Source organism: Felis catus, chromosome B2 (genome assembly GCF_018350175.1).
Source record: "Felis catus isolate Fca126 chromosome B2, F.catus_Fca126_mat1.0, whole genome shotgun sequence".
Classification (NCBI taxonomy): Eukaryota; Metazoa; Chordata; class Mammalia; order Carnivora; family Felidae; genus Felis; species Felis catus.
In genome coordinates, this window is record NC_058372.1 from 122,844,709 (window position 1) to 122,870,814 (window position 26,106).

The window sequence follows — 26,106 nt, forward strand, 5'->3', positions numbered from 1 at the left end:
GACGGCTTTCCTTTAGGACCCAAGCAGGGTTTTCCCAGAAAGTGCAGATGGCGTTCATTTCAGGTCTTGTACCCAGAGACCCTGCTGGCACACATGTGGCCTTTGTCCCTTCTTACGGGATCAAAAGAGGTGGGCATTAGACAATTGCTAAGGTGACGGAATCAGCAGAGGAACTTAGTGGGGTTCTCAAGACAAAGACAAGAGCCAAGGAAGAGAGTGTTGCTCCATTTAACTCCCAGGACAAGCTGAGACCAGATAGACCGTTGGCTGAGAGACAAACTTGACGTGACTCCTCCAGCTACACCCTTTTTGCAGCTGTTTTCCCAAGACAGAAGGCAGGGCAGAAGGTATGCGCAGGGGAGACAGACGGTGGCCACCGGAGCCAGAGCAGGGAGACATGTCCCTGATGCCCGTGCAACTAAAAGAAAACACCAAGTGTCATGTCTGCGACCGAGCATGTCTGTGGAGGCTTATACCCTCAAGAGACCTGAGCTTCTGCTCCAAACACAGGAGGCATCCCAGAGGCTTGGAGCTGGGGACACCCTGCTTCTACTGGGGCAAATTTGGGGAGGGGATTCTTCCTCATATCTACAGATATGCAGAATCCCAGGGAACATATTTTCCCAGGTATTGGGGACTGAACTGTCCCCCGCCCCACCACTGGCCCTAATTGATACATAGAAGCCCTAACCTCCCATGTGACTCTATGTGGAGAGAGGGTCTTTAGGAGGTAATTAAGGTTACGTGAGATCCTATCAGTGGGGCCCTAATCCAATAGGGCTAGTGTTCTTACAAGGGAAGAGACACCCCCCCCCCCGGGGTGCACAGGGATAGAAGGCTGGGGGAGGACATGGCGAGAAGGTGCCACTTCAAGCCACGGGAAAAGGCCTCAGGAGAAACCAAACCTGCCAACACCCTGCTCTTAGACTTTCAGTCTTCAGAAGTGTGAGAAGCAAATTTGCTGTTGAAGCTACTCAGTCTGTGGTATTCTGTTAAGGCAGCCCCAGCAAACGAATACAAGAGGGAATAAGGGTTTGAGCGGCTTTGTTTTTTCATCGCATATGCGGCCTTCTGACACACTACATAATTTACTCATTATTGCCCGTCACCCTCTGTCCATCTGAATATAGCCCCACAAGCAGGGGGGCCCTTGTGTGTGCAGTATTTTCCTAAATGCTCAGAGGAGACTGGCAGGGAGCCCTGTGCCACTGTCCGAATTATCAAGTCATGTGGCTCAATGCATGTTGAATTGATAACTGAATTGATAAACAGATTGAATTCATAAACAAATGAACGAAGGGTCACAGTGACTTGTAGCTCGTTGGAACTTGACCAACACAGAAAGTGTGCTTGTGACTTACAAATAGTTATGTTCAGAAGTGTGGTTTCTAGGGGCACCTGTGTGGCTCTGTCGGTTACGTGTCCGACTTCGGCTCAGGTCATGATCTCACGGTTTGTGAGTTCAAGCCCAGAGTCGGGCTCTGTGCTGACAGCTCAGAGCCTGGAGCCTGCTTCAGATTCTGTCTCTCCCCCTCTTGCCCTCTGTCTCTTTTTCTCTCTCACAAATAAATAAAAAAAATTTTTTTAATGTGGTTTCTACATCGGAGATTTGTTTTTTTTCCTGTCTGGGGGAGGCAGGTTTCATCCTCAAGAGCCCTACAGTTCCTTCCTGTCTCCACATGGCCTGTGACAGTTCCGAGGGGTGATGACACAGTGAAAGTCTGCAAAGTCTGGAAAACCAAGTATCCATGAGAGGTGTTACCTGAGCCAAAGATTCCATTAAGTTCCTCACAACTTTGTCTTGGTCTTCGGTCAGGATCCTGTGAAGAGTGGCCCGTCTCTCACTGTCCTTCCTCAGCATAAAGAATCCAGAATCTTTCTCTTCAGGGGAGGGTGGAGCACTGTGGTCTTCGAAATTTTCGTCTGGAATGCTGTTAAGAATTTAATGCAGCATAAATCACGGTGTCCTTTATAAAGTGACACATGACGTACTTCTTTCACCCAAAGTAAGTCAGGTCTTTACCCCAGAAAGAGTGTCCGTATTCCTTTTACGTCTCGCTCTCCACAGGATTTGGCTCTCGTCTTGAAAGAGAAGGGATCCACCTTCAACTCCGTGTCCGGAGAAACCGAGCCGTATTCGCTGCTGCTGCTGGTGTCCTCCACCAAGACGGGCACGGGCAAGGATATGCTTCTAAGATACTCTGCTTATCACGAGAGGGGGAAACGCTCATTCATGCTTTTAGAAATGTATGCATGCCAGGGGCACCTGGGTGGCTCAGTTGGGTAAGCGTCCAACTTCAGCCCAGGGCATGATCTCCTGGTCCGTGAGTTCGAGCCCCGCGTCAGGCTGGGCTCTGTGCTGACAGCTCGGAGCCTGGAGCCCGCTTCGGATTCTGTGTCTCCCTGTCTCTCTGCTCCTCCCCCACTTGCACTCGGTCTCTGTCTCTCTCTCTCTCAAAAGTAAATAAACATTGAAAAAAAATTTACACATACTAAACACGCACCAAAAGAGAGCAATATTCATTGTCAAGTGTGGCACTGCAATGACTAGTAAAATTATGCTACCTAAGAGGACGGTCATGGATCCTAATTTCTCCCCGTGCTCCATGTCCAATCCCTGGGGGGGTTGGGAGGGTGGGCAAGGTCAAGGTCTCCCAGGCCCTGAAAGGAATACGTCAGGGCTGTGAAAAAGTAGAAGAAGCACCAGACCCAGAGGTCCTGGGTTCCAATCTCCTCATTTCTATTGACCACCTGCCAGACATTAGGAAGGCAATTTAAGGGTCTCAGTTCTCATGTCTATAAATAAAGGACCAAATTCATATTTTTTATTTAATTTTTTTTGGGGGGGAGAGCATAAGCAGGGGCAAGGCAGAAAGAGGGGGACAGAGTATCTGAAGTGAGTTCTGCACTGACAGGCTGACGGCAGCCAGCCCTATGTGGGGCTCAAACTCATGAACTGCGAGATCATGACCTGAGCCAAAGTCAGATGCTCAACTGACTGAGCACCCAGGTACCTCCAGATTCCTATTTTTTAAACCATATTCCTCACAGGCTTAAGGGTCCACCTTAGCATCTCAGGGCTGCCTTAGTTGGGGTGAGTGAGTAGGATTCTGTGATTCTAGAACACAAGTTCCAAACCTGTTTTGCCCAAAACAGATGTGCTCTATCAGTCTTATATATCAGGGTTCTGTTTAAGGATTCATACGAAAAAGGGTTCTTTGCCAAACACGAATTGTGGAAACCATCAGACTATGTGATCTCTTAGGTCTTTCCCAGTTCTCAGGTACTGTGAGTCCATAGTGAACATGGGCTTTTATTTTGGAGGAGACTGACCTGGCACAGTAGGAATTGCCAACATATCATCAAATATTGATTTTAAAGAAAGAAATTTTTGCCAGAATCATCCTTCCCTAACAAGTGTCCCAATACTACAAAAGGCCTTACTAAAGAAGGCAGATATAAAATTATAAAAAAGGAAAGCCACTGTTGCCTAGAATCCCTTTTTTACCTAATTCGTCTTAGGCTGGGCTGAATCAACAACTGCCCCAGTATCAAAGACATGGGATGGTCAGTCAGCAAGTGGTCAAGTGGCCTCTCGACTCTGTCTGCTGTGACTGCAAGTCAATAATGATTCGCAGCAAGGAGTGGGGGTGGCGGTAGGCCATGACACTGATCAGACAGATGGACGTGTCTGAGAAGCACTCATCTGATTTACAAACATAGGAAAGCCAGACAGACCTTTTCTTTCTTTTCTTCCTTCCCTTCCTCCAACTATTATCAGACTCTATCCCTTATGATTCCATGTATGTGTGTGTGTGTGTGTGTGTGTGTGTGTGTGTGTGTGTGTGTTTTATTCTGTTATATCTATAACTGTAAGAAAATATACCAAAGAACGCATATTATTAATGGTAGTTATTTCCACAAGATGTGATTTGGGGTGATTGTGATTTTCTTTCATTTTTCCAAAATTTTAAAACCTTCTTCAATAAACATGTATTATGTTTATAATCAGAAAAATACACGTGATAAAAAATACTTTTCACAAGCAAATATTCAACAGGTGGTAACACTGTATAGCCAAGAGCTTGATTTACCTAATGACACAATTAGTGATGATTCAGAAGATGAAAAAAAAAAATCCCATTACATAGCAGAAAGTGACATTTCTCTGAAAATGTACTGCCCTATCACTGGGAAGCTCTTCCAAGCTGCTGAGTCTTAGGAAAAGGGTTTTCCAGCCGTATCCAGGAGCTTCCTTAATCACAGAATCTTGCAGGTAGGACATGTCCTACCCCTTGATTATATCAAAAATGCCATGCAGGGCCATTCTATTATTCTAGCCCCCTTGTAGCTCAGGTGAAGAAAGCAGGTGTTAGAGAGGTACCTGGCTTTGGTTCCAGCTGTAGAGAGGAAGAAGAGAAGTATATACAGCTTCCGGGGATAGTTCATCTCTGGGGAAACCATCTCACTGATCAGCAACTAGAAAATCTCTCAAGGATGAATTGGTTGACCCACCTGCTGTCACTGAATTTGTTACACTGCTGAATTACTAGAAGGTAGGAACTGAGATGAAGCTAAGAAGAGCTGCTCTGAGTTTACCAATTTAACACTACAATTCCTTATTTCAATGTATAGAGCCGTGCAAATTGGTACACTGAAAATACATGGCAGGGGAAAGTGCTCACATGCGCTATTTCCCAAATTTACTTGACCATGGAATTCCCATTTTTCTGAAACAGCTCATGGACCCAGCATTTCACGGACTATATTTTAGGAAGCGCTGCTACAGCAGAAAGCAAAAGGGTAACCTCTTACTTGCTGGTAACAGTAAGGTTGTCTAAGAAGAGAAAGGTTTGTCGGGGGCCCCAAACACAGGACTGCTTTTGAGAGACATTTCCGGGAGCTGTTGAGATCTCTCGTGTGCTTTGTTTCACTTCGTATTTACAGGAATAGATGGCAGAATGGACAAAACAGCGGCTAGCTTGGCCAAATACGGACTCAAGGCTTGGGAACACGGTCTTCATTGCTATTAGACATCAAGGTCTTAAAGCTAACATCACTGGTAGTGGCTAACGATCAGGCAGTGTAGACATAGGACGTTTCTGTTATCATAGAATTATAGACCCCGTGCTTTTAGTTCCAGATTACAGTCTTTCCCCGGTTCTCCACTCCTCTTTGCTAATTCTCACGTGGAGCCCTTTGGGATATGACCCTGCTTTACCACCTCCAGCTTCTTCTCTTCCCCATGTATTTTAAGTACCAGCAGTTCTGAGCCACGTCCTGCTCCCTTCACACCATGGGGTTTCACACACACTGCATTAACTCAGGCTAGGACTGACCTCATCTGGCTCCCCACTCCCCAGCCACCTGTTAAACTCAAGTTCATCCTTATTCATCAGGGGTTGCCTCACTAGAAAGTCTTCCTTGGAACCACTTTCATAGACTGATGTCCATCACTCTGTCCCCCTTTACAACCCTCTCTGTACTGACTAAATTACACTACGGTGTTGTTGATTTATTCCTTATGCATCTCCCCTCTAAGAATAACAGCTCCTTAAAGTCAGGAACTATGCTTTTGTCATCCTTATATATTCAGGGCCTAGCACATTTCTTGGGCACGCAGTGAATGCACAGTAAGTGCGTATTCGGTTAAAATGACTTACTTAATTCTCTGGGTCTATGTGTGGCAAAGGGAGAACAGTCCGGTATTGGACAAGTCATGTCTCCCTAAGGGGGAAGGAGACCCTCCTCACCACCACCCTCCCATCCCCCTTTTGAGGGGAAGCTGAGTACAGCTATTGGAGGTTGGGGCCCCTCCAGGTAAAGCCGTGGCTTATCCTCTGGACAGAAACAGTGTATGACCTATAAAAATACCTGGGGAAGGAAGAGTCCTGCAGCTGTGTTCATTTAGGAGAACTAGGCCAGGTTATAGTTTATAGTTTTAATTAACAGGAGTCATGAAGTTCTCGGTCACACCTAAGAACAATCCCAAGCGGGATTTTAGCTGTTTAGGTTAGCACATCTGTTTTTGCTTTCTGGGGGAGAAGAGGGGTTTCTGAAGGAATGGCCCAGCCAGGCTTCAGCTGCACATATCCTTGCTACCCAGGAGCCTCACATGGAGGCAAAAAGCAGAGGATGAGGCTTTTCAATGGGAAATCTAGAGCTTATATCGCACGATGCACCAAGCTTTGGCTCGGTGGGCAAAATATAAAAACGAACTCACCATTTGATCCAGCTGAGAGGGCTGTGGAAAGAAGAGCAAACAGCAACATGAACACATTGGCTTTGTTGTTAAACAGAAATAATGAAAAAGTGCTTGAAAAGGGATCAATGTCCTTTCCAAACATTCAACCGTCTACACTCATCCCAAATAAACACAAAAATGCCAATAACAAATGGATCATTTACTTGCCTTTCCTTTCTGAAATAAGCTATGGAAACTATTGCAAGAGACAGTGTATATTTTCACACTGCTTTTTTTTTTTTTTTTTAAGTAACTGACAATCTTCTCTTCTCTTCTTTTTTTTTTTTTTCTTGCAGAGGGCGGGTAGTAGTTATTCCAAACAATATTCTGTAAGAGGCAACAGGTATTTTCCACTGACTAAAATTAAAAGAACATATTATCTGGATGGCTTGGAAGTTTTAACAGCTCCATAATAGCCCTGTAGCTCATCAGTGGTGATTTAAAGTTTCAGCTCTAAAAAGCTGTATTTCACCCCTATTATGCTGTAACCATTGTATCAGTGATGCCAGAATGCTATAGCTACTGATATACTACCTACCTACTAACCAGGTGATGAAAGACTATTATGTATGAGGCCCTGGCCTTTGTGAAATCGATGATAAGACAGCTTCCTGATACCAAAACTGAACACCTGAGAACACTCAGCTAATGTTTACATGAATTTCCAGTGATACCTATCTATAACAGATTACCTTACTTCTAGAAAAATCTACCTTAAAGGCTGAGGGTTTAGTGACTCTGCCTCACATCCTCCTCAATGCAACCACATACCTGAAAGCTTAGGTTGCGTCTTCTTCTTTTTGCTTGAAACTTTTAAGAACTCGTCAATAAGCAAGTCGTTAGCACAGGCTCTCTTGTCGGGGTCCGGTTCAAAACATTTCAATATGAACGCCTTGGCCTCTGCGGACATGGACTCTGGGATCTCCGGGTGGACTTTAAACATTCCCACCTAAGACACAGCACAAGGTAACTTCTGAGTGACCCTCTCATCACATGAGCTCCAGGATCCAAAACTTGGTCCCCTAGCACAACAAAGTCCTTTACCATATACTTCCTACAAACTCATGCCTTTTCTCAAAGCAAGATAGGATATTTTTTTCTCTAGGTTATGGGAAGTTTCCAAAGTGCTTTTGTAACCTCATCAATGACATACACAGAGCAATCATGTTAAGACAGTAGACAGCATAATGAAGTAATAATTCAGTCCTCAAAGTTTTAGCACACATTAGTACACTGGCATGCAAGAAAGATACCTGTAATTGAGACCATTGTGTTGGTCCTAATAGCTATAGGCCAGGAATCGTGTTTGGTTTTTTGATTTATAAGTTCCACTGAATACTCCCAACAACCCAATGGATTAAATATTATCCCTGTCACATCAAAGAGGAAAATGAGGCTCAGAGGGGTGAGGTTACGTGTTACAGAAACAGAGATCTGGGATCGAAACCTTAATTTTTTTGGCTTAAAGCCTGTGTTCTTTCCCCTATGCAATGATTTGTGAATATTTTTCCTGCCCCAAATTGCTCATATATAGAGATATTTTTAAATATTTTAAAATTAAACAAACAGAATTTTTATAACAATTAGAATTTTCTTCTCATCGCTGTCATTCTAAATTTTTTCAGTAATGTTTTCATGTATTAGTAAAGAAAATTTTCTAAGGAAATATTTTTTGTTACTATATAGCTTATATAAGTGAATTATTATATAGATAATAATATACAGTTATTTATGGTTAATTATATAGCCTTTACTATATGTCAGACACTATTCTAAGTGCTTTGCATGTATTATCTCATATATGTCTCAAAAAACCTTTATTAGATAGGTACTATTTTTATACCCATTTTATAGATGAGGAAAATGAGGTACAAGAAGTTTAAGTCATCTACCCAATGTCCCCGAAGAGTTTGACAGTGTTGGAGCCTACGTTCAAACACTGTAAATCAGTGCTCGAGTCTATATTATCTCATTTAATGCATATTGTATAATAATCCCTGCACCGATGGGGAAGAGAGCAGCATTTCAGAGGGAACTCCTAGAGATGGGTGAAAAGTTGAAAGACTGACCAAGAAGAGGAAGACATTCATTTATGTCAAGAAGGGCAGCTCTCTCAGCAGCTCTCACTGCCCTTCTCGTTTGGTTGCACTACTCATTTCTGTATCAGCAGTAACCCATCAGATCACCTTCAAGCTTAAAGTAAGGCAACCTTTACACAAAAGCGGAAGGTAGGTCACACAGGGCTCATCACGGGAGGCAAGTCGCTAGAAACATCGTCAGCGGCAGGGAAAGAGATAACAACTTATCAGAAGTTCTCTGCCTTACAGAACGACAGACTTGAGCTCTACTCCTTGGGAAACAAGTTCTCAGTTTAAATCTTGGGCTTGGCAGCGTGGCAGGTAAGGGCAGGTGGGGACTGAAGGGACTCAGAACTGGTCACTGCTTTGCTCAGTCCCTGAATTCTGAAGCAGTGGCCCCTGGGCTTTCTCAGCCCTATTTCCATATTTGGTGCTTCCTATTCTGGGAGGTGGGCTGCTTCCCACTTCCAGGAGAGGGCAAATAAACAGACTAGAAGAGTCGCTACGTAAGAATATGATTGACGTCCTCAAAGTAGCAATTATGCCCACCCCTTTCTTAATGGAGCCTCTAGACTCTTCTGATAGAGAAGGGAAATATTGCTTTGATTTAATATTTAAATGAATAAAAAAACGTCTTTAACATCTCCTTCCATGGAAGATTTTCAGACTATTTCCCAAAGAGCTTAAAACATCTTCCGTAAAGTAGTATGTTATTTATGTTGCATTGTGAAAAGGCATCAGAGGAACTTACATGGAATCTCACTTTATAGCTGAGAAAACTAAGGCAGGGAGAGACAGACAGATCCTCAGTGTGAGGCACACACATTGACTCTGAGGGATGTGAATCTTCATGAACTTCAATGAACTTTGTGAGCACATTTAATGTGCTTACCTACGCTCCTCTCCTTTGGCCTAAAAAAATTATCATATAGACACATGGAACATCTAATCTAATAGCTTTATCCAGTGGTTTTTAAGACATTTAAGACATTTGAAATGTGACCTTGAACATAGCTGCTTGTGGTTCTCCCAGTTCATAAAAAGGTGGCTTCCCTGTGGCCATTTCGATGATCGTGCAGCCCAAAGACCAAATGTCTGCTGCTTTCCCGTAGCCTCTTGGTCCTTTGTCTATGATTTCTGGTGCCATATACTGAAGGGTACCTGGGGGTAATCCAAACACACTTCTACTTTAGAAAACACATGAATATCTAATGACAGCTTTAACTGTCTACATAAATAAGACAACTTTAGAAGCATGATTCAGGTCTTAGTATCTCATCTTTTCTTGTTTTAAGTTTATTTATTTTGAGAGAGAGAGAGAAAGCAGGAGCAGGGGAGGTGGCAGAGAAAGAGGCAGAGGGAGAGAATCCCAATCAGGTTCTGCACTCTCAGCACAGAGCCTGATGCAGAGCTTGATCCCATGACCATGAGATCATGACCTGAACCAGAGTCAGATGCTTAACCCACTGAGCCACTCAGGTGCCCCTCATCTTTTTTTTATGCCTATTTTATTTTGAAAGAGAAAGAGAGAGTGCAAGAGGAGGAGGGGCAGAGAGAGAGAGAGAGAGAGAGAGAGAGAGAGAGAGAGCAGGAAGCCTGACATGGGGCTTGAACTCATGAACTGTGAAATCATAACCTGAACTGAAATCAAGAGTTGGATGCTTAACCAACTGAACCACCCAGGTGCCCCAATATCTCATTTTTTTGTGTTCCATTTTTCTTGGTCATTAATAAAAATGGAAATAACAGTTGTCATAATGGATTTTATCAGGGATATAAGAATAGTTTGCCAATGTGATCTGGTCATGAATAGATGCTTTGTCATCTAGATACTAGAGTATAAATGAGGTATCACTTTATTGGGGCCTCTTAGAAACTTCTAACAATTAGTCATTTGAGAACAACAGAGAATATATCAACACACATTTTTTGCAATTAGTTTTTCAAATACACAAAGATTCCTATTATGTATACTTCTAATCTTTCCAGAAAAATTCTAGGCCATTCATCCATTTTTTCTAGATCTATATTTCTCAATTTCTTTTTTTTATAAAGTTTTTTTAACATTCATTTATTTTTGAGAGACAGAAAAAGAGAGAGTGCAAGCAGGGGTGGGGTGGAGAGAGAAGAGACACAAAATCTGAAGCAGGCTCCAGGCTCCAGCCCCGATGGGGGCTCAAACCCACGAACCGTAAGATGACCTGAGCTGAAGTCGGATGCCCAACAGACTGAGCCACCCAGGTCCCCCGATATATTTCTCAGCATCTAAATTGAATGATTAATTCTTCTGTCTTGATTCTTATCTCTAAATCACGAAAACATGAAAGATTCTGAAAGCCATTGTTAAAAGTAATGTAAACCATTTTTCGTGTACTCTGTTCTGTAAATCAAATATATATGGCTTCTGCTGCATGCCTGTGGTCCATGGAATAACAGGTTTAACAGATCAAAGACAGGTCTTGAGCCATTAGTACAGACAAATCACCAGACACAATGTGAAGAAGAATACAACGAAACATAGGAGATTTAAAAGGCTATGTGGAATCAGAGAGTTGAAGAGTGTGGTAGGATGGCAAGAGCATTGAATGGGGAGTCAAGAACACTTGGTTCTAGGTTTAGTCTGGTCTATCCCAGATAAACACTCAACTGTGGTTATCTCAAGTGGCTCCAACAAGAGGCTGGCTTGGCTTCTCAGAGACCCTAGATTGATTCCCCCAAATCCAACAATGAGTCAGGAGTGTGAACAGGAACAGATTATTGCCACATCCCCTGCTACTGATATACTCCTACAAATGATATAATCAGCAAACAGGAACTCATCCAAGATGCCACATTCAATTATCTCCAATCCTGAGGCAGTTGCTAAAAGAGCTACTTCAGTATTTTCTGATTCATAACCAAACTGACAGACAACCTGATAAATACAGACACCTTTATGAGTGCCTCATGCATGATTTACAGATGAAACTGCTAGGCACAACTCCTCTAAGTTGTTCCCATGAAACCCACCAACACAGGCTAGAAACCGGCTGCTGTTCATAAAACCAAATGAAAGTATATTATCTTTGTCTAGTATTGTCATCTGGCCAGGTTACCCGCCAGCTCTCCTCATTGTGTGGCAGTAGCTCACGTTCAAGTTCACATACAATTGTACATGCGTACTGTGAGCTTAAATCGGCAACATTATTGGAGGGAAGCATTTCACCTAGCCAAGAATAAGGTAATACCACTCTTCACTCTTCAAATCCCCTACCCTTAGTAGAAAACCGCTATGATTTCTCTTCATCTATAGCTGATGAGCTATAGTGATTGTTTTTTTTTTTTTTTGTACTTGGATCTAAAAAAGAATGGATGTGAGAATTTAAGTTATACTAATATCTGAGTAGAAATTGCAACTGGTTAACAACGAAGTGAACTTTAAAAATTGGACAACTCAGGTAATATCAATACCTTATGCAATGTTTCTATTCATCAGATAATATTTCAAAGAGCTCTATCTGCCAATTGTGCTTAATTATCCCCCACAGAGTAAGTGCCAAAAAAACCCCCTCAGGCTTAGTTATGTATTCATATATGCTCTCTTTATTCCATAATCACATGACACATAATATTTTATATAAAAAGATTTACAGAGCCAGATAATGAAGATGTAAGCCAATCTGTACAGTAGCCTACGGAAAAAAGTGAGAGCATTAGCTCTAAAGCGCAGATCTTATACATCTGCATTCCAAGGTTTTAAAAAATCACTTTAAAATCATCTCTTTTAGAATTTCTTTGCCACTGCATCCACCCTTGGAACCACTACAACTCAGTGGCTAAAAGTGTGAACTTTGACATTCTACTTAATCCACTCATTCATTCAGCAGATTTATATTGAGGGCCTGTTATGGGCCAGGCACTTAGAATACAGCAGTGGAGTAAACAGACAGAAATCCCTGGGCTCATGGAGCTTACATTCTTTGCAGCAGGCGACACACATTAAACTCCAGCATAGTAAATAAGTAAATTATATAGCATGCTAGAAAGTGATGTGTTAATGACAAAAAAAAAAAAAAAAAAAAAAAAAAGGTAGTAAAGGGGATCAGGAATGCCCAGGGAGGGTGGTCCTAAATAGGGTGGTCATGTTAGGCTCACTGAGATGACATCTGAGTTAAAACTTGAAGAAGAGGGACTTAGTTAGCCATGCAGATCGCTGGGAGAAGAGTGTTACTAGCAGAAGATAGAGCATGTGCAAAGGTCTTGCGGCAGGGCTGTGCCTGGTAAAATGAAGGAAATGCAGGAAGACCAGTTTTCTGGTACAAAGTGAGTGATTAAGCAAGTGGGGGAAGAGTAGGAAATGAGGTCTAGAAAAGGTAATAGACTCCGAATCAGGTCAGATTCTTGTCCACAATATTAGGACTTTGGCATTTGTCTGAATGAAACAGAAAGCCACCGAAGTCTCAGGTGTAACAGGGCTTGATGTGATTTAAAGGGATCACTCTGGCTGCAGTGTTAAGAATAGAAAGTAGGAGGCAAGAGTGGGAGCAGGGAGAACAGGCTATGGAGGTAACGCAGGTGGGAGATGAGGGAGGCAGCAGCGGAGGCAGTGAGAAGTGCTCCAGTTTTCGACATCTCCTGAAGGTAGAGCCAGTAGGTCTCTTTGCGGATTGGGTCGGGGTGTGAGAAAAGAGGCACCACGGACAACTCTAGGTCTTGGGTGGCCATCAACTGAGATGGGGAACAGTGTGGGCAGAACGGGTTTGGGGAGAAGATAATGAATTCCATGTGGCATGTTAAGTCTAGTTTGAATCCTAGCTCTATTACTTACTAGCTCTGTGACCTCAGGCAAGTTATTCGACCTCTTTTAACATTAATTTCTCATCATAAACTGGGATACTAATAACTTAAGGATTAGGGTTCATGTACGAATTTCAGTAAAACATGTATGTAAATCGCTTAATGCAGGCAGGTATACTGCCAGCACTCTATAAATCCTGGTTGATGCTGCCTTCCCTCTCGCCAAATCACCAAGAAGTGGAAACAGGTCAATATCTTTCAAGTCAGGTCATCAGAGGTTGACCAAGCAGCGGTGAGGCCTATCCGGTGAGCAGATCAAGGTGTGCCCACTCCAAGCCCTCTTGACCAGCCCTGGAGACAGACCAGGCACATCAGTTACGCGTGTCACTCATGTGACCCCAGCATGAGAAGAGCAAAGGGCTCTGGGAGGATTGCTTTACTAAAACTCTTTTGGGGACTAAAAAAAAACACACAAAAAACAAAAAACAAAAAAACAAAAAACACGTCTTTAAGATTAGCAAGAAGATATAATTAAATTAACATCCTGCCCAAATAAAACCTCTGAAAGTAGGGATTTCCTGTCAGAAGTTACTGAGTCTTGGCAGCATCTAAAACGTCTCTTGCCAAATTGAGAGAGTATGAGGAAAGAAATGGAAACACATTTAAAGTTACTAGCAGGATGGAATTAATTTTGTTCAGAAAAATACATTTTAACTGTGTTTAATGCTGTGCCCTGAAATACCCATTGCTGTGAGGGTGGGAACTGGGTCAGAGCTGTTGTTGGCTGAATGTTCTGAGAAAATTTACAGAATTTCTCTCTCTCTCCTTTTCTTCTTCCAGGCTACTGGAACAGATACGTGAGCAACATGGGGAGAAAGATGGACCAGAGCAAGATCAAAACAAAGAGAAAAGGGTAGATTAAAAACCTGAGTTCTATCACTTACAAACAGTTGTGACTTCTGGCTGTGATCTCTCTTCTCTCTCTCAATTTCCTCACCTACCTCATGGGATTCAAAAATGAGGATACCTGGCCATTTTGCTTTCTATTAGACCACAGATTATTCATTACTTTTCTTTTTTCTTTTTTTTTTTTTTTTGCTGAATTATTCTTTCTCTGATGATAATGACAAGGACTTAGCACTTCAAGAGAATCAGCAGGATGGAGCGGTAAGAACCAGAGTTGAAATTCCTCTTGTAATTGTGGGGCAATCATTAATCTCTCTGAGCCTTGGTTTCCTCTTGGCTACTGTTAGCTTTTTGGCAATCGCTTTGTCTCCACTACCTCAGGACTTTGTTCTAGAGGTAGCTTGGTGGCTGGATTGCCTAATTTCTCAGGCAAGCTCTCTTCCCCACCCCAATGCTGAGTTGATGAGTCACTTCCTCTTTCTGAATTGAAAATTCTACCGGTTATTTATGTTGTGAGTAGGAAATAGGCCACAGGGAGTAAACAGATTAGGAATTCATAGTTCAAATGGGAAGAGATTAAGGTATGAGTAAGAGTCACAGAGAGGCTGGGGTAAAAAAAAAAAAAAAAAAAAAAAAAAAATCTTATAAAGGCTTATAGTGGTTGTAGGCCAACCCGGAGAGAAGTAATGACACGAAAGGGAAAACAAAAACAAATTGAGAGTTTAAAAAAACATTTCAGTGGCATTAACCAGGAGACAGAGCAAGTCATAGAAATACAAGATGAGAAAAGAGCCAGGTCAAATTCTGTGTAACATTTTTCAGTGAGCATCAAAAGATACTGGCATTAATGCCTGTGAGAACCCAGACGGACTTTATCTCTCACATTATGCTCTAACGCAGCAATTATTTCTTTAATTACATTAAGATCCGTATCATCATTGCAAAAACATACCAGTAAAAGTTTCAGTACATGGGTTAATGCCAGCAAGCCTCTTTGATGTCCCGAAGTCTGAGATCTTGAGAACGCCACTGTAGGTATTAATCAACACATTGTCACCCTAGAGAACAAAAGACTTGAATCAAAACTAGTCTTTCCTCCAGTACTGTTTGTTGTTGGCTCGTAAGTCCAATAAGAAATGGTGTCCCCAGAGTAAACGAGGCCACTAAGTCTGTAGTCTTCATTACAGTTAACCTCAAGAGTGAATTCTTGACACCATTTTTGTGCCTATATTATCATTTCACAACGTGCTACTCAGGCCTCAAGGTCAAAAGGCGCCTGCCTGGTCAGAGTTTGCTGTGGTTTGTGAACAGAAGGGGTCACCTGTGTGTGATTAAGTTCAAACATGACATTCATGATTTCCCATTGTATTTTCTTTTATTTTACTTCTTTTCCCGGAATATTTGGGGATATGGCAAATCACGAGATCTGGGATGATCTGCGGATAGTAATATTGACTTCCTTTCCACGGTGCCACCTTTGTCAGAAATGTATTAGTTCTGAATTTCCTCTTTTTAAGAAGAATCAAGTAAGTTACTTAATTTTAGTTCAAACAATCAGTATATGATACTTGTGAGAAGAGAAGATCTTATTTATTTTCCCTCCAAATCATTCATCCATTGATGCAGTAAATATTTACTGAGTAGCTACTCAGGGCAAGGATACCAAGATGAACCAGCCTGTGATCTCGTCAGGGGCGGAGACCTTATCCTGTCCAGTTTTGTTCTGCTGTGCTGCCCCCTCCCCAGAGCACCTCAAACAGTGCCAGGGGTGCAGTGGAAGCTCAATCTTTGTTGGGTGAACACAGTTAAGAGGCTTATTCCTTGAGGAGAAGAGATAAGGCATGAGTACCAATACCTGACTCAGAGCAGAGGAGTTAGTATCTTGCATTTCTGCTATTTCTACGATTTATTTATTCACAATTCTAAATTAATACTCATAACACAGTATGACTTTTGCAAAAAGAAAACAAAACCAGTTGCCCACCAAGGAACTTTCAAACGTGAATCCTCGTGCATCCTACCTTTATATCCCGATGGACTATCTGATTGTCATGGAGGTATTTTAATCCTTCAAGTATTTGCTTTGTATAGAAGCCAATTGTTTGCTCATTGTCCTTCAATGGGCCCCATTTGGAACGAAGGAGAGCTGAAAGACTTCCTGCAAAGCAGGGAGAAACAGTGGATAAATTCTTATTCAAATGAGTTCTTTAAAGCATGTTAATAATGTAACATTAATTTAAGCTAACACTTCCTGGTTATTCATGGTGGCCCAGGAACTGGAGTATTAGACACCTGGGCTCACGTATGAATAGGAAAGTGTCCCTGCTCTGAAGATGCTCATTATCAAATACGGTCAAAATAAAAGGCTCCTCAGTCCCTAACTTTAATCTAGGTCACAATGATTGATACTAAAATCGTTCAGGATATTTGTATTGCCTCCTAATAAACTTCAAGCTGATGTCACATGTCTAAATTTGTAAAAAATTTTGAAGTATATTCGACATATAACATTGTATTAGTTTCAGGTGTAAAACATAATGACTTGATATTTATATACATTGCGATATTTATATACATCTCAGCAACTTTCAAACACACAATACAATGTTATTAACTATAGTCATCAGGCTGTACATTACATCCCCAGGACTAATTTATTTTATAACTGGAAGTTTGGTCCTTTTGACCTTCTTCACCCATTTTGCCCACCCCTATCCCCTGCGTCTGTTCTTTGTTATTTTTGAACTTGTTTCCTTTGTTTGTTTGGGATTTTATGTATTTTAAAAAAATTTTTTTTTAACGTTTATTTATTTTTGAGACAGAGAGAGACAGAGCATGAATGGGGGAGGGTTCCGAGAGAGAGGGAGACACAGAATCTGAAACAGGCTCCAGGCTCTGAGCGGTCAGCACAGAGCCTGACACGGGGCTCGAACTCACGGACGTGAGATCATGACCTGAGCTGAAGTTGGACGCTTAACCGACTGAGCCACCCAGGCGCCCCAGGGATTTTATGTATTTGTTTATTTATTTTGAGAGAGAGAGCGAGCAGGCGTGGGAGTTGGGGAGGGGCAGAGAGAGGGGGAGAGAGAGAGAGAAGGCCTGGGAGTTTGGGAGGGGCAGAGAGAAGGAGATAGAGAGTCCCAAGCAGGCTCTGCACCTTCTGCCTACTCAGGGCTTGAACTCATAAACCATGAGGTCATGACCTGAGCAGAAATCAAGAGTCAGACACTTAACCGACTGAGCCACCCAGATGCCTCTGGGTTTTTTTTTTTTTAGTTCCACATGTAAGAGAGCTCATATAGTTTTTATCTTTTTCTGCATAACTTATTTCACTTAGCATAATGCCCTCACAGTCCATCTGTGTTGTTGCAAATGGCAAGATTTCACTCTTTTTAATGACTGAATAATATTCTATTATGTATACAAAACACATTTTCTTTATCCATTCATCCAGTGATGGGATACTTAGGTTCTTTCCATATCTTGGCTACTGTGAACAATGCTGCAATGAACATAATCTCATTTTTCTTTTAACTTAGATGAAATAAGACGTGTAAACTCATAAATCCCATTCACTTGTTCTCCTCTTCAAGCCCCTACAAATTTATAATTTCTTAAAAAAGAAAAACATCTCTTACCTCCTGGGACCTGCTCCATGAAGATTTTGATGAAACCGTTCTCACTGAAAGAGCCCAGATACTGGACAATATTTTTATGCTTCAGATGCTTATGCAATGCTATTTCTTCATGTAGGGGCTGGGAGTATCTAAAAGACGTGCAAATGTTGATGAGCTAATTACGTAGCCAGATTTTAGTGTATACATTTAAGCAGTACAAATTGAAAACATCAGCTAGATATATGCCCATATGTAAAGTAAAATATGGCTATCTAAAGCCTTTATTTCTCATAACATAAATTCTGGGAAGTTGAAGTGGTAGTGGGTAGGGTCTGTGGGGAAATGTGTCAGGCACTGATCTGAGCCTACCGTATGTACTCATTTCTCACAAGAACCCTAGGAGAAGGTACTTTTCAGATGCCCATTTTACAGATGAGGAAATTGATTCACCAGGAGGATGACGAACCTACCCAAGATCTTAAAGAAAGCTAGTAAGTGACAGATATTAGCCCAGGAAAATTGAACGCACCTACATAGCTCATTGTCTAAATTAAATGACTTTCAATTCCACTCGCCTCATAACATAACTCTGCTATTAGAGGAGACTCTTGCCCAGGAAGATAAAAATTTCAAGTAACTTTCATCTTCACTCTAGGACTTACTGGAAGCTCCAGCAACTCTTCTGTAGAAAACACAAAACCATTTAAATCCTGTCTCCTTGAGCTCCTCAAAAATCCTCATCTTACTGAGTCTATCAGTTTTAGTACTTCAGGATTTTTTTTTTTTTTTTTTACTCCATCCTAACCAGGCCTCCATGCTGAAAGACCAGCATTAAACCAGGCTTCAAAATCATGTACTTGATGTGTGTTGCTTTATCAGATTATACAATGAAAGTGTTTTGTATTTCTGGAACATACAGAAAAACCCTTTTGATGATTATTTGAAGTACTATAAAGCCTGTAGACTCTTAGCAGTCTCGAACATTAATATTATATTATATATTTATATTATATTAATATGATTATTGTATAACTAACTACAGTAGGGTGTTAGGGACTCAAAGCTATGCCCTAATATTTTTTCTGTTCTACAATGGAGGTTACAGGTATGAAAGGCACTAACCACTAAAACATAAACCACAAACCTGATGCCTCATAATCTGCTTCAGTACTACATGCAAGAAATGCTTAGCTCTTGGGGCGCCTGCATGGTTCAGTTGGTTGAGCATCCGACTTCAGCTCAGGTCATGATCTCACGGTCAGTGGGTTCAAGCCCAGCGACAGACTGTACTGATGGCTCAAAGCCTGGAGCCTGCTTCCAATCCTGTGTCTCCCTCTCTCTCTCTCTGCCTCTCCCCCACTCTCACTTTGTCTCACTCTGTCTCTCAAAAATAAATAAATATTAAAAAAAAAGAAACGCTTAGATCTTACAATGGCAAATCCATATAAACAGAATGGATTTTTTTTGAATGCCAATAACAAATTCTAGAAGTGGTTAGTATTGTATAATACTATTTTCATGAAGTTTTTCAGAATATACTACAAATTAGCAGGTTACAAAAATCCAAGTTCATTTAATTTAAACTTTTATAATCTGTAAAATATTACTCAGAATGCTGCCAACAATAACAAAAAACTGACTTGTACTTTAGATCTTTTACTCATTTTATTTTTCTTTAGAACTGGTCTAGGAACTATAGACGTAGGTATTATACTGAAAACCCTTAGCAGGCTATCAGTTAGAGACAATTCCATATTGATAACTGAGGGAGACAACATAAGAAATACTGGTATAGAGTGTAACCAATAAAATACTTAGGTTATAAGTGAAATAACCCATACAGAGAAAGACAGATACCATATGTTTTCACTCTTATGTGGATCCTGAGAAATTTAACAGAAACCCATGGGGGAGGGGAAGGAAAAAAAAAAGAGGTTAGAGCGGGAGAGAGCCAAAGCATAAGAGACTCTTAAAAACTGAGAACAAACTGAGGGTTTGATGGGGGGTGGGAGGGAGGGGAGGGTGGGTGATGGGTATTGAGGAGGGCACCTTTTGGGATGAGCACTGGGTGTTGTATGGAAACCAATTTGACAATAAATTTCATATATTGAAAAAAAATTAAATAAAATAAAAAATAAAAATTCCTGAAAAAAAAATACTTAGGTTATGATTCTCAGGACATTTGTAAGAAAGTTACTTTTTCCATCAAGTTTAAACCTTTTATTAACACTAGTTAATAAGATTGCTCTTGATATGCATAAGATAAATTAGTAGCAAATATTGGGTCTATTCTACAGATTTAGGACATCAAGATGACTAAATAATCTGAAGTAAGTGATTAGTTCAGTTTATGATGAACCAAGAGGCTCCCACCCCTTGACCTTCTATTGAAAACCAATCATGAACTTTTAAATGTAAGATCCTGGAGGGGAGCCTGGGTGGTTCAGTCAGTTCGGCTCAGGTCATGATTTCATGGTTTGTGAGTTCGAGCCCTGCATCGGGTTCTGTGCTGACAGCTCAGAGCCTGAAGCCTGCTTTGGATTCTGTGTCTCCTTCTCTCTCTGCCCCTCCCCTATTTGTGCTCTGTCTCTCTCTGTCTTTTAAAAATAACTTAAAAACTGAAAAAAAATTTTAATAAATTTAAGATCCTGGAAAAGGAAATACACTACTCCCCCATCCCCTCCAATATGTAGTAACCAAAGGATGGCTTAAAAGTTACAATAATAGTCAAGATTCATCCTAGCTAAGAGTAAGAACTCTTCTCCAATATGAAATTGATTGGTAACACTCAGCAGTTCTAAGTGAAAGAGTAAGTGCCAAGCGCTGAATAAGCATGAAATTATAACTCGTTCAAGTCGATAAGCAATGCTTATCTATGGAAATTATAAGAAAATCTTATTTCTTCTCAATTAGCTGTGACAATGGAAAGAAGAAATGGTATAGGTAATCAGAGATATATATATTTAGCTTTGAAAAAGTATTGATCCATATGTGTTTCCAGAGCACCTTCTCTGAGTCAAATTCCCACGATATCCATCTAAACCAATGGTTCCCAGCCTTGGCTAGACATTTCATCTGGAAGGATATTGAAAAAATATCAATGCATATGACCCACCCCAGAATTTGGGGTGGTAAGACCTGAGCATCAAGTGTTTTTTAAAGTTCCCCAGTTCGTTCTAATATGCAGCAGGGTAGAGAATAACTGATCTAAGTAAATAGTTCAGGCATGTGTAGAATGTTAGAGGAGGAAGTCAGTCTGAAATTAACAACTAGTTGGGATAGGTTATGAATCCACCACCACCTCTATCCTACAACTACTCTGCTTCTCTAACAAAGTGTTTTTAAAGTGTAAATGAAACACAGAAGCAATGATTTGCGTTGCTGTGATCTTTCATTCCAGATGGCCAATGCTGGATCATGCATTATTCACATGCATCCTATTATCATAGCAATTGTCCTTTCTAACTGCTATCTTTTTACATGCAACATCAAAAGCTCTCCAGGGCACATAGATAGAAATACCTTTGTGTGTGGTATCTCACAATAACATGATAGACTTCACTTTTTCTTTTGTAGGTAATGTAGAAGATGCCCTGTGCCAGCTGTTTAAGAGAAGCACTTGTCATGCAAGTATTTTCAAACAACCCACTTTATGCCAAATGCATTGCTATAGAACAAGATCTTTGTTGGTGTGCTTTGTGTACGTACACTGGTGGTTGAATAAACTTAAGTTACAAAGGTGATTTTATTTTAAAGTTTTTATTTATTTATTTTGAGGGGGAGGGAGGAACAGATAGAGAAGGAGAGAGAGAATTCTAAGCAGGTTCTGCAGTGTCAGCACAGAGCCCGACGTGGGGCTCAAATTCACAAATCATGAGATCATAATTGGAGCCAAAATCAAGAGTCAGACTCTTAACTGACTGAGCCACTCAGGTGCCCCATTTGTTCTTGTTTTTTATCTCTAGCATTTCCTTTGATTCTTATTTAGAGTTTCTATCTCTGCTTACACTCCCTCTGTTTTTGCATGCTATCTACCCATTAGAGCCCTTAGCATATTAAAGTTGTTTTAAATTCCTGGTCTGATAATTCCAACATCCCTACCATATCTGAGTCTGGTTCTGATATTTATTCTGTCTCTTCAAACTGTGTTTGTGCCTTTTAGTATGCCTTGTAATTTTTGTTGGCAGTCAGGCATGATGTGTTAGGTAAAAGGAATTCTGGGAGGGCATTCTTGTAGTCTCATGCTTAGGTATCAGTTTCTTAGAGAGCCTGTGCCACTGGGCTATGAGCCTCACAAATGCTTTGCAGGCCTCTCCTGCCCCTTCCCCTGCCACCTTCAGCTGGGACAGCATGGCTACAGTGGGCACGAGTTAGGCTCTGGTAACAGTCTAATAGGTTAGACCCTGGTAAAAATCGTCTTTTTTGGGTGGGCCTTGTTAGGAAGAGTAGATTTCAAAACAGTTACTCTCATCCTTCCCCCTGCTGGAAGCACAAAGAGATTTTTCTCCAATATTACTGTAAGGATCTAGTAGGGCTCCTGGAGGCTAAACTCACCAAGTATGCCCCCCAACCCATGGCTGTCTCTCCAAATTTGGGAGCAATGGCTTGGCCCGTGACCTCATTTCTCCAATGGATCCAAGAAGAGCTGTTGGTTTCTCAGTTTAGTCAGCTTACCACTGATGGAGGATGACTTCCAAGCTCTGTAGATGCTGGACTGGACACTAGAACTTCTGGTTCAAACCACTGCTGATCATGCTTACTCCCCATCTATGTGTCTAATAAATCAACCATTCTGTGACATACCTGAGCCTAGTTCACACAGGCCATCGTCTTTTCTACTCATTAAAAGTTCTGTCTTTGTCACCTAAGAGAGGCCATCTTCCCCACCAGAGAGTTGTGCTTGAATCACTGAGTGATAAAGCAGCTAAACCTCACAGGGGGGCTGATTAAAACAGTGGAGTTTTCAGACAGAGTTTCATTAGTTAGAATATCACCAAAATATTGTCTAAGATGACATCAACAACCCAGAACATGGTGAAAACAGCTTTTATTAGCCACAAGTACTGTACCTGCTATCTCTTTCTGGGATTTCCTTTATAGCAATTCTGACTTGGTTGCTCAGGTCTCGGCCTGCGTAGACAATCCCGTAAGTGCCCTTTCCTAAAACAACTCTGTCTCCGTTCTCATCATATTCGTAGTCATACTACAAAGGGAAAAAATGGGGACAGGAGGTTGACATGTTAGTTGCATTTTACACTTAAATATCAAACTTTTTCTAAGAGCATTTTTCCTTATTTTATCAGATGGCTTTAACAAGCAAAATGATATGATGAAGTTCTAAACTGCAGCTTCAAGAACCAGAAAATAGACACTCCCAACAGAAAGCAGATAGTGTGTTCATGTTTTCACAATGGCTATGAACACAGTGAGGACTATGTATTTAAATCCAGAAAAGTACTTCTTCAAAAGCCCACTTGGATTACTTTACCCACTCAATCCTAGTTTTCATAGATCTTGGAAATGAGTATGATTAGCAATAATGTCTATCAATATCTATTCCATCTAATTATTTTTTCTTTTATTTCCCAGCTTTTAATACTGTCCAAGTATTACATACTCTGCCAAAAGAATAAAGCCCCTGAAAGAAAGATTTTGGGGAAGCAGAAAATTTTCATCATTGGATTCCCCAAGACAAAAAAACATTTTAAAAATTAAAGAGAAGAGGAAAATCTCATCTTTGATGTAGAAAGAAATATCTACAGCCCTAAACCCCAAGCTGTCAAGCGTCTCAGTCAACTATGGAAAACTGGATCAAAGTAAGAGAGGTTTAGAGACTATTCGGTAGAGACCTCCTGAGACCTGGAAGTTTTTGGTTTCAGACTGGAATTACCAAATTTAAGGCCACCAAAAGGTCAAGCCACGACTCTAGAAACCCAGTGTAAAACTACACGGAACAGGAGAGAACATAGAACAAGCTCTTTTTCTCAGAAAGGGTTTAAGTTGGCCATTAAAAAAAAGAGTTGGCCTCTCAAAGAAGGGTTTAGTTGGCCATTAAAAAAATTGATTTCTAACCTTTTAAGTCAACAAATTTTTTTGTTTTTGTAGGTTTCTTTTTCTTTTTTTTTTTTTATTCAAGTATAACTAAGATGTAATGTTATATTAGTTTCAGGTACACAATACAATGACTCAATAACTCTATACATTTCTCAGTGCTCATCAGGGTAAGTGTACTCTTATTCTCCTTTATCTATTTAACCCATTCCTGATCCACATCCCCTCTGGCAACCACCAGTTTGTTCTCTAGGGTTTTTGGTCATCTCTTTTTTTCTTTGTTTGCTTTGTTTCTCAAATTCCACATATGAGTCAAATCATATAGGTACTTGTTTTTCTCTGACTGACTTCACTTAGCATTATGTGCTCTAAATCCATCCATGTTGTTGCAAATGGTAAGATTTCATTCTTTTTTATGGCTGAGTAATATTCCATTATAATAGATATCATCTATCAATGGACATGTGGGTTACTGCCATATTTGGGTATTTTAAGTAATACTGCAATAAACACAGGGGTGCATGTATCTTTTTGAATTAGTGTTTTCATTTTCTTTGGGTAAATATCCAGTAGTGCAATTACTGGATAATACAGTAATTACAGTTTTAATTTTTTTGAGAAACCGCTGTTTTCCACAGTGATTCCACCTGTTTGTATTCCTACCAAAGAGTACACAAGGATTCTTTTTTCTTCACATCTTCACCAGCACTAGTTATTTCTTGTGTTTTTGATTTTAGCCATTCTGACAGGTATGAAGTGATATTTCATTGTAGTTTTGATTTGCATTTCCCTAATGATGAGTGATGGTGAGCATCTTTTTCACCATCTGGATATATTCTTTGGAGAAATACCTGTTCAGGTCCTCTGTCCATTTTTTAAATTGGATTATTTGTGGTTTTTTGGTGTTGAGTTGTGTAAGTTCTTCATATATTTTGGATATTAACTACTTATCAGATATATTATTTAAAAATTTCTTCTATACAGTATGTTGCATTTTTGTTTTGTTTTGCTGATGGCTTCCTTTGCTGTGCAAAAGCTTTTTATTTTGGTGTAGTCTCAACAGTTTGCTTTTGCTTTTGTTTCCTTTGCCAGAAAAGACATATTGAGAAAAGTGTTGCTATGGCTGATGATAAAAAATTACTGCCTATGTTTTATTCTAAGAGTTTTATGGTTTCAGATCTCACACTTAGGTCTATAATCTATTTTGAGTTTATTTTTTGTGTATGGTGTGAGAAAAGGGTCCAGTTTCATTCTTTTGCTGTCCAATTTTCCCAGCACCATTTGTTAAACACATTATCTTCTCCCCATTGTATATTCTTGCCTCCTTAGTCTCAGATTGACCATATAAGGAGGGGTTAATTCTGGGCTCTTTATTGTGTTCCAATAATCTATGTGTTTTTTTTTTTGTGCCAGTACCATACTGTTTTGATTATAGTTTTACAGTATATCTTGAGACCTGGGATTGTGATACATCCAGTTTTGTTCTTTTCTAAGATTGCTTTGGTTATTTGGGGCCTTTATATATTTTAATATTATTTGTTCTAATTCTGTAAAAAATGTTGTTGGTATAGGGATGCCTGGGTGGCTCAGTTGGTTAAGTGTCCAGCTCTTGATTTCGGCTCAGGTCACGATCTCACGGTTTGTAAGTTAGAGGCCCACATAGGGCTCTGCACCAGCAGTGTGGAGCCTGCTTGGGATTCTCTATCTTCCTCTCTCTGCACCTCCCTGGCTCATGTGCTCTCTCTCTCTTTCTGTCTCAAAATAAATAAATAAAACTGAAAAAAAATTCTTTTAAATGTTGATATTAGTAGGAATTGCATTAAATCTGTAGATTGCTTTGGGTAGTATGGACATCTTAACGATATTGGTTCTGCCAATCCATGAGCAGAGCATATCTTTCCATTTGTTTGTGTGATCTTTAATTTCTTTCATCAGTGCTTTATAGTTCATGGAGTACAGGTTTTTCAACTCCTTGGTTATATTTATTCCTAGGTATTTTATTCTTTTTGATGAAATTGTAAATGCAATTGTTTTCTTAATTTCTCCTTCTGCTACTTCATTATTAGTGTATAGAACTGCAGCAGATTTGTGTATATTAATTTTGTATCTTGCAACTTTACTGAATTCATTTATCAGTTGTAGTTTTTGTTTGTTTGTTTTGTTTTGTTTTTTGGTAGTCTTTAGGGCTTTCTATATATAATATCATGACATATACAAATAGTGAAAGTTTTACTTCTTCCTTACCAATTTGGATGCCTTTTATTTCTTTATGTTGTCTGATTGCTGTGGCTAGGACTTTAGTACTATGCTAAATGAAAGTGGTGAGAGTAGACATCCTTGTCTTATTCCTGACCTTAAGGGAAAAGCTTTCAGTTTTCATCATTGAGTATGATGTTAGCTGTGGGTTTTTCATATATGGCCTTATTATGTTGAA

General features: G+C 40.4%; 1 protein-coding gene and 1 long non-coding RNA gene across 5 annotated transcripts in view; one reads left to right on the plus strand and one right to left on the minus strand.

Moving 5' to 3' along the window:
• The window catches only part of MAP3K5 (mitogen-activated protein kinase kinase kinase 5), a 204,952-nt gene that overhangs the window by 26,017 nt on the left and 152,829 nt on the right, over positions 1-26,106 (minus strand). For 2 of the 3 annotated variants that reach the window (XM_023254424.2, XM_045058101.1), the window contains exons 15-23: positions 22,691-22,824; positions 17,643-17,770; positions 16,026-16,162; positions 14,957-15,062; positions 9,326-9,483; positions 7,016-7,193; positions 6,224-6,244; positions 2,024-2,204; positions 1,763-1,931 (exon numbers count right to left, since the gene is read on the minus strand). In XM_023254424.2, coding sequence (XP_023110192.1) covers positions 1,763-1,931; positions 2,024-2,204; positions 6,224-6,244; positions 7,016-7,193; positions 9,326-9,483; positions 14,957-15,062; positions 16,026-16,162; positions 17,643-17,770; positions 22,691-22,824 — 1,212 coding nt within the window. The remainder of the gene's footprint in view (positions 1-1,762; positions 1,932-2,023; positions 2,205-6,223; positions 6,245-7,015; positions 7,194-9,325; positions 9,484-14,956; positions 15,063-16,025; positions 16,163-17,642; positions 17,771-22,690; positions 22,825-26,106) is intronic. The other variant, XM_023254425.2, reaches the window with a different exon arrangement.
• LOC111560529 lies at positions 7,073-23,366 on the plus strand. Of its 2 annotated transcripts, none has more exons than XR_006598322.1 (5): positions 7,073-7,210; positions 8,572-8,643; positions 13,939-14,011; positions 21,198-21,360; positions 23,211-23,366. It is a non-coding gene; the product is annotated as an uncharacterized LOC111560529 (long non-coding RNA). The 2 variants fall into 2 exon arrangements; XR_002742463.2 differs by lacking the exon at positions 7,073-7,210 and adding an exon at positions 7,945-8,472.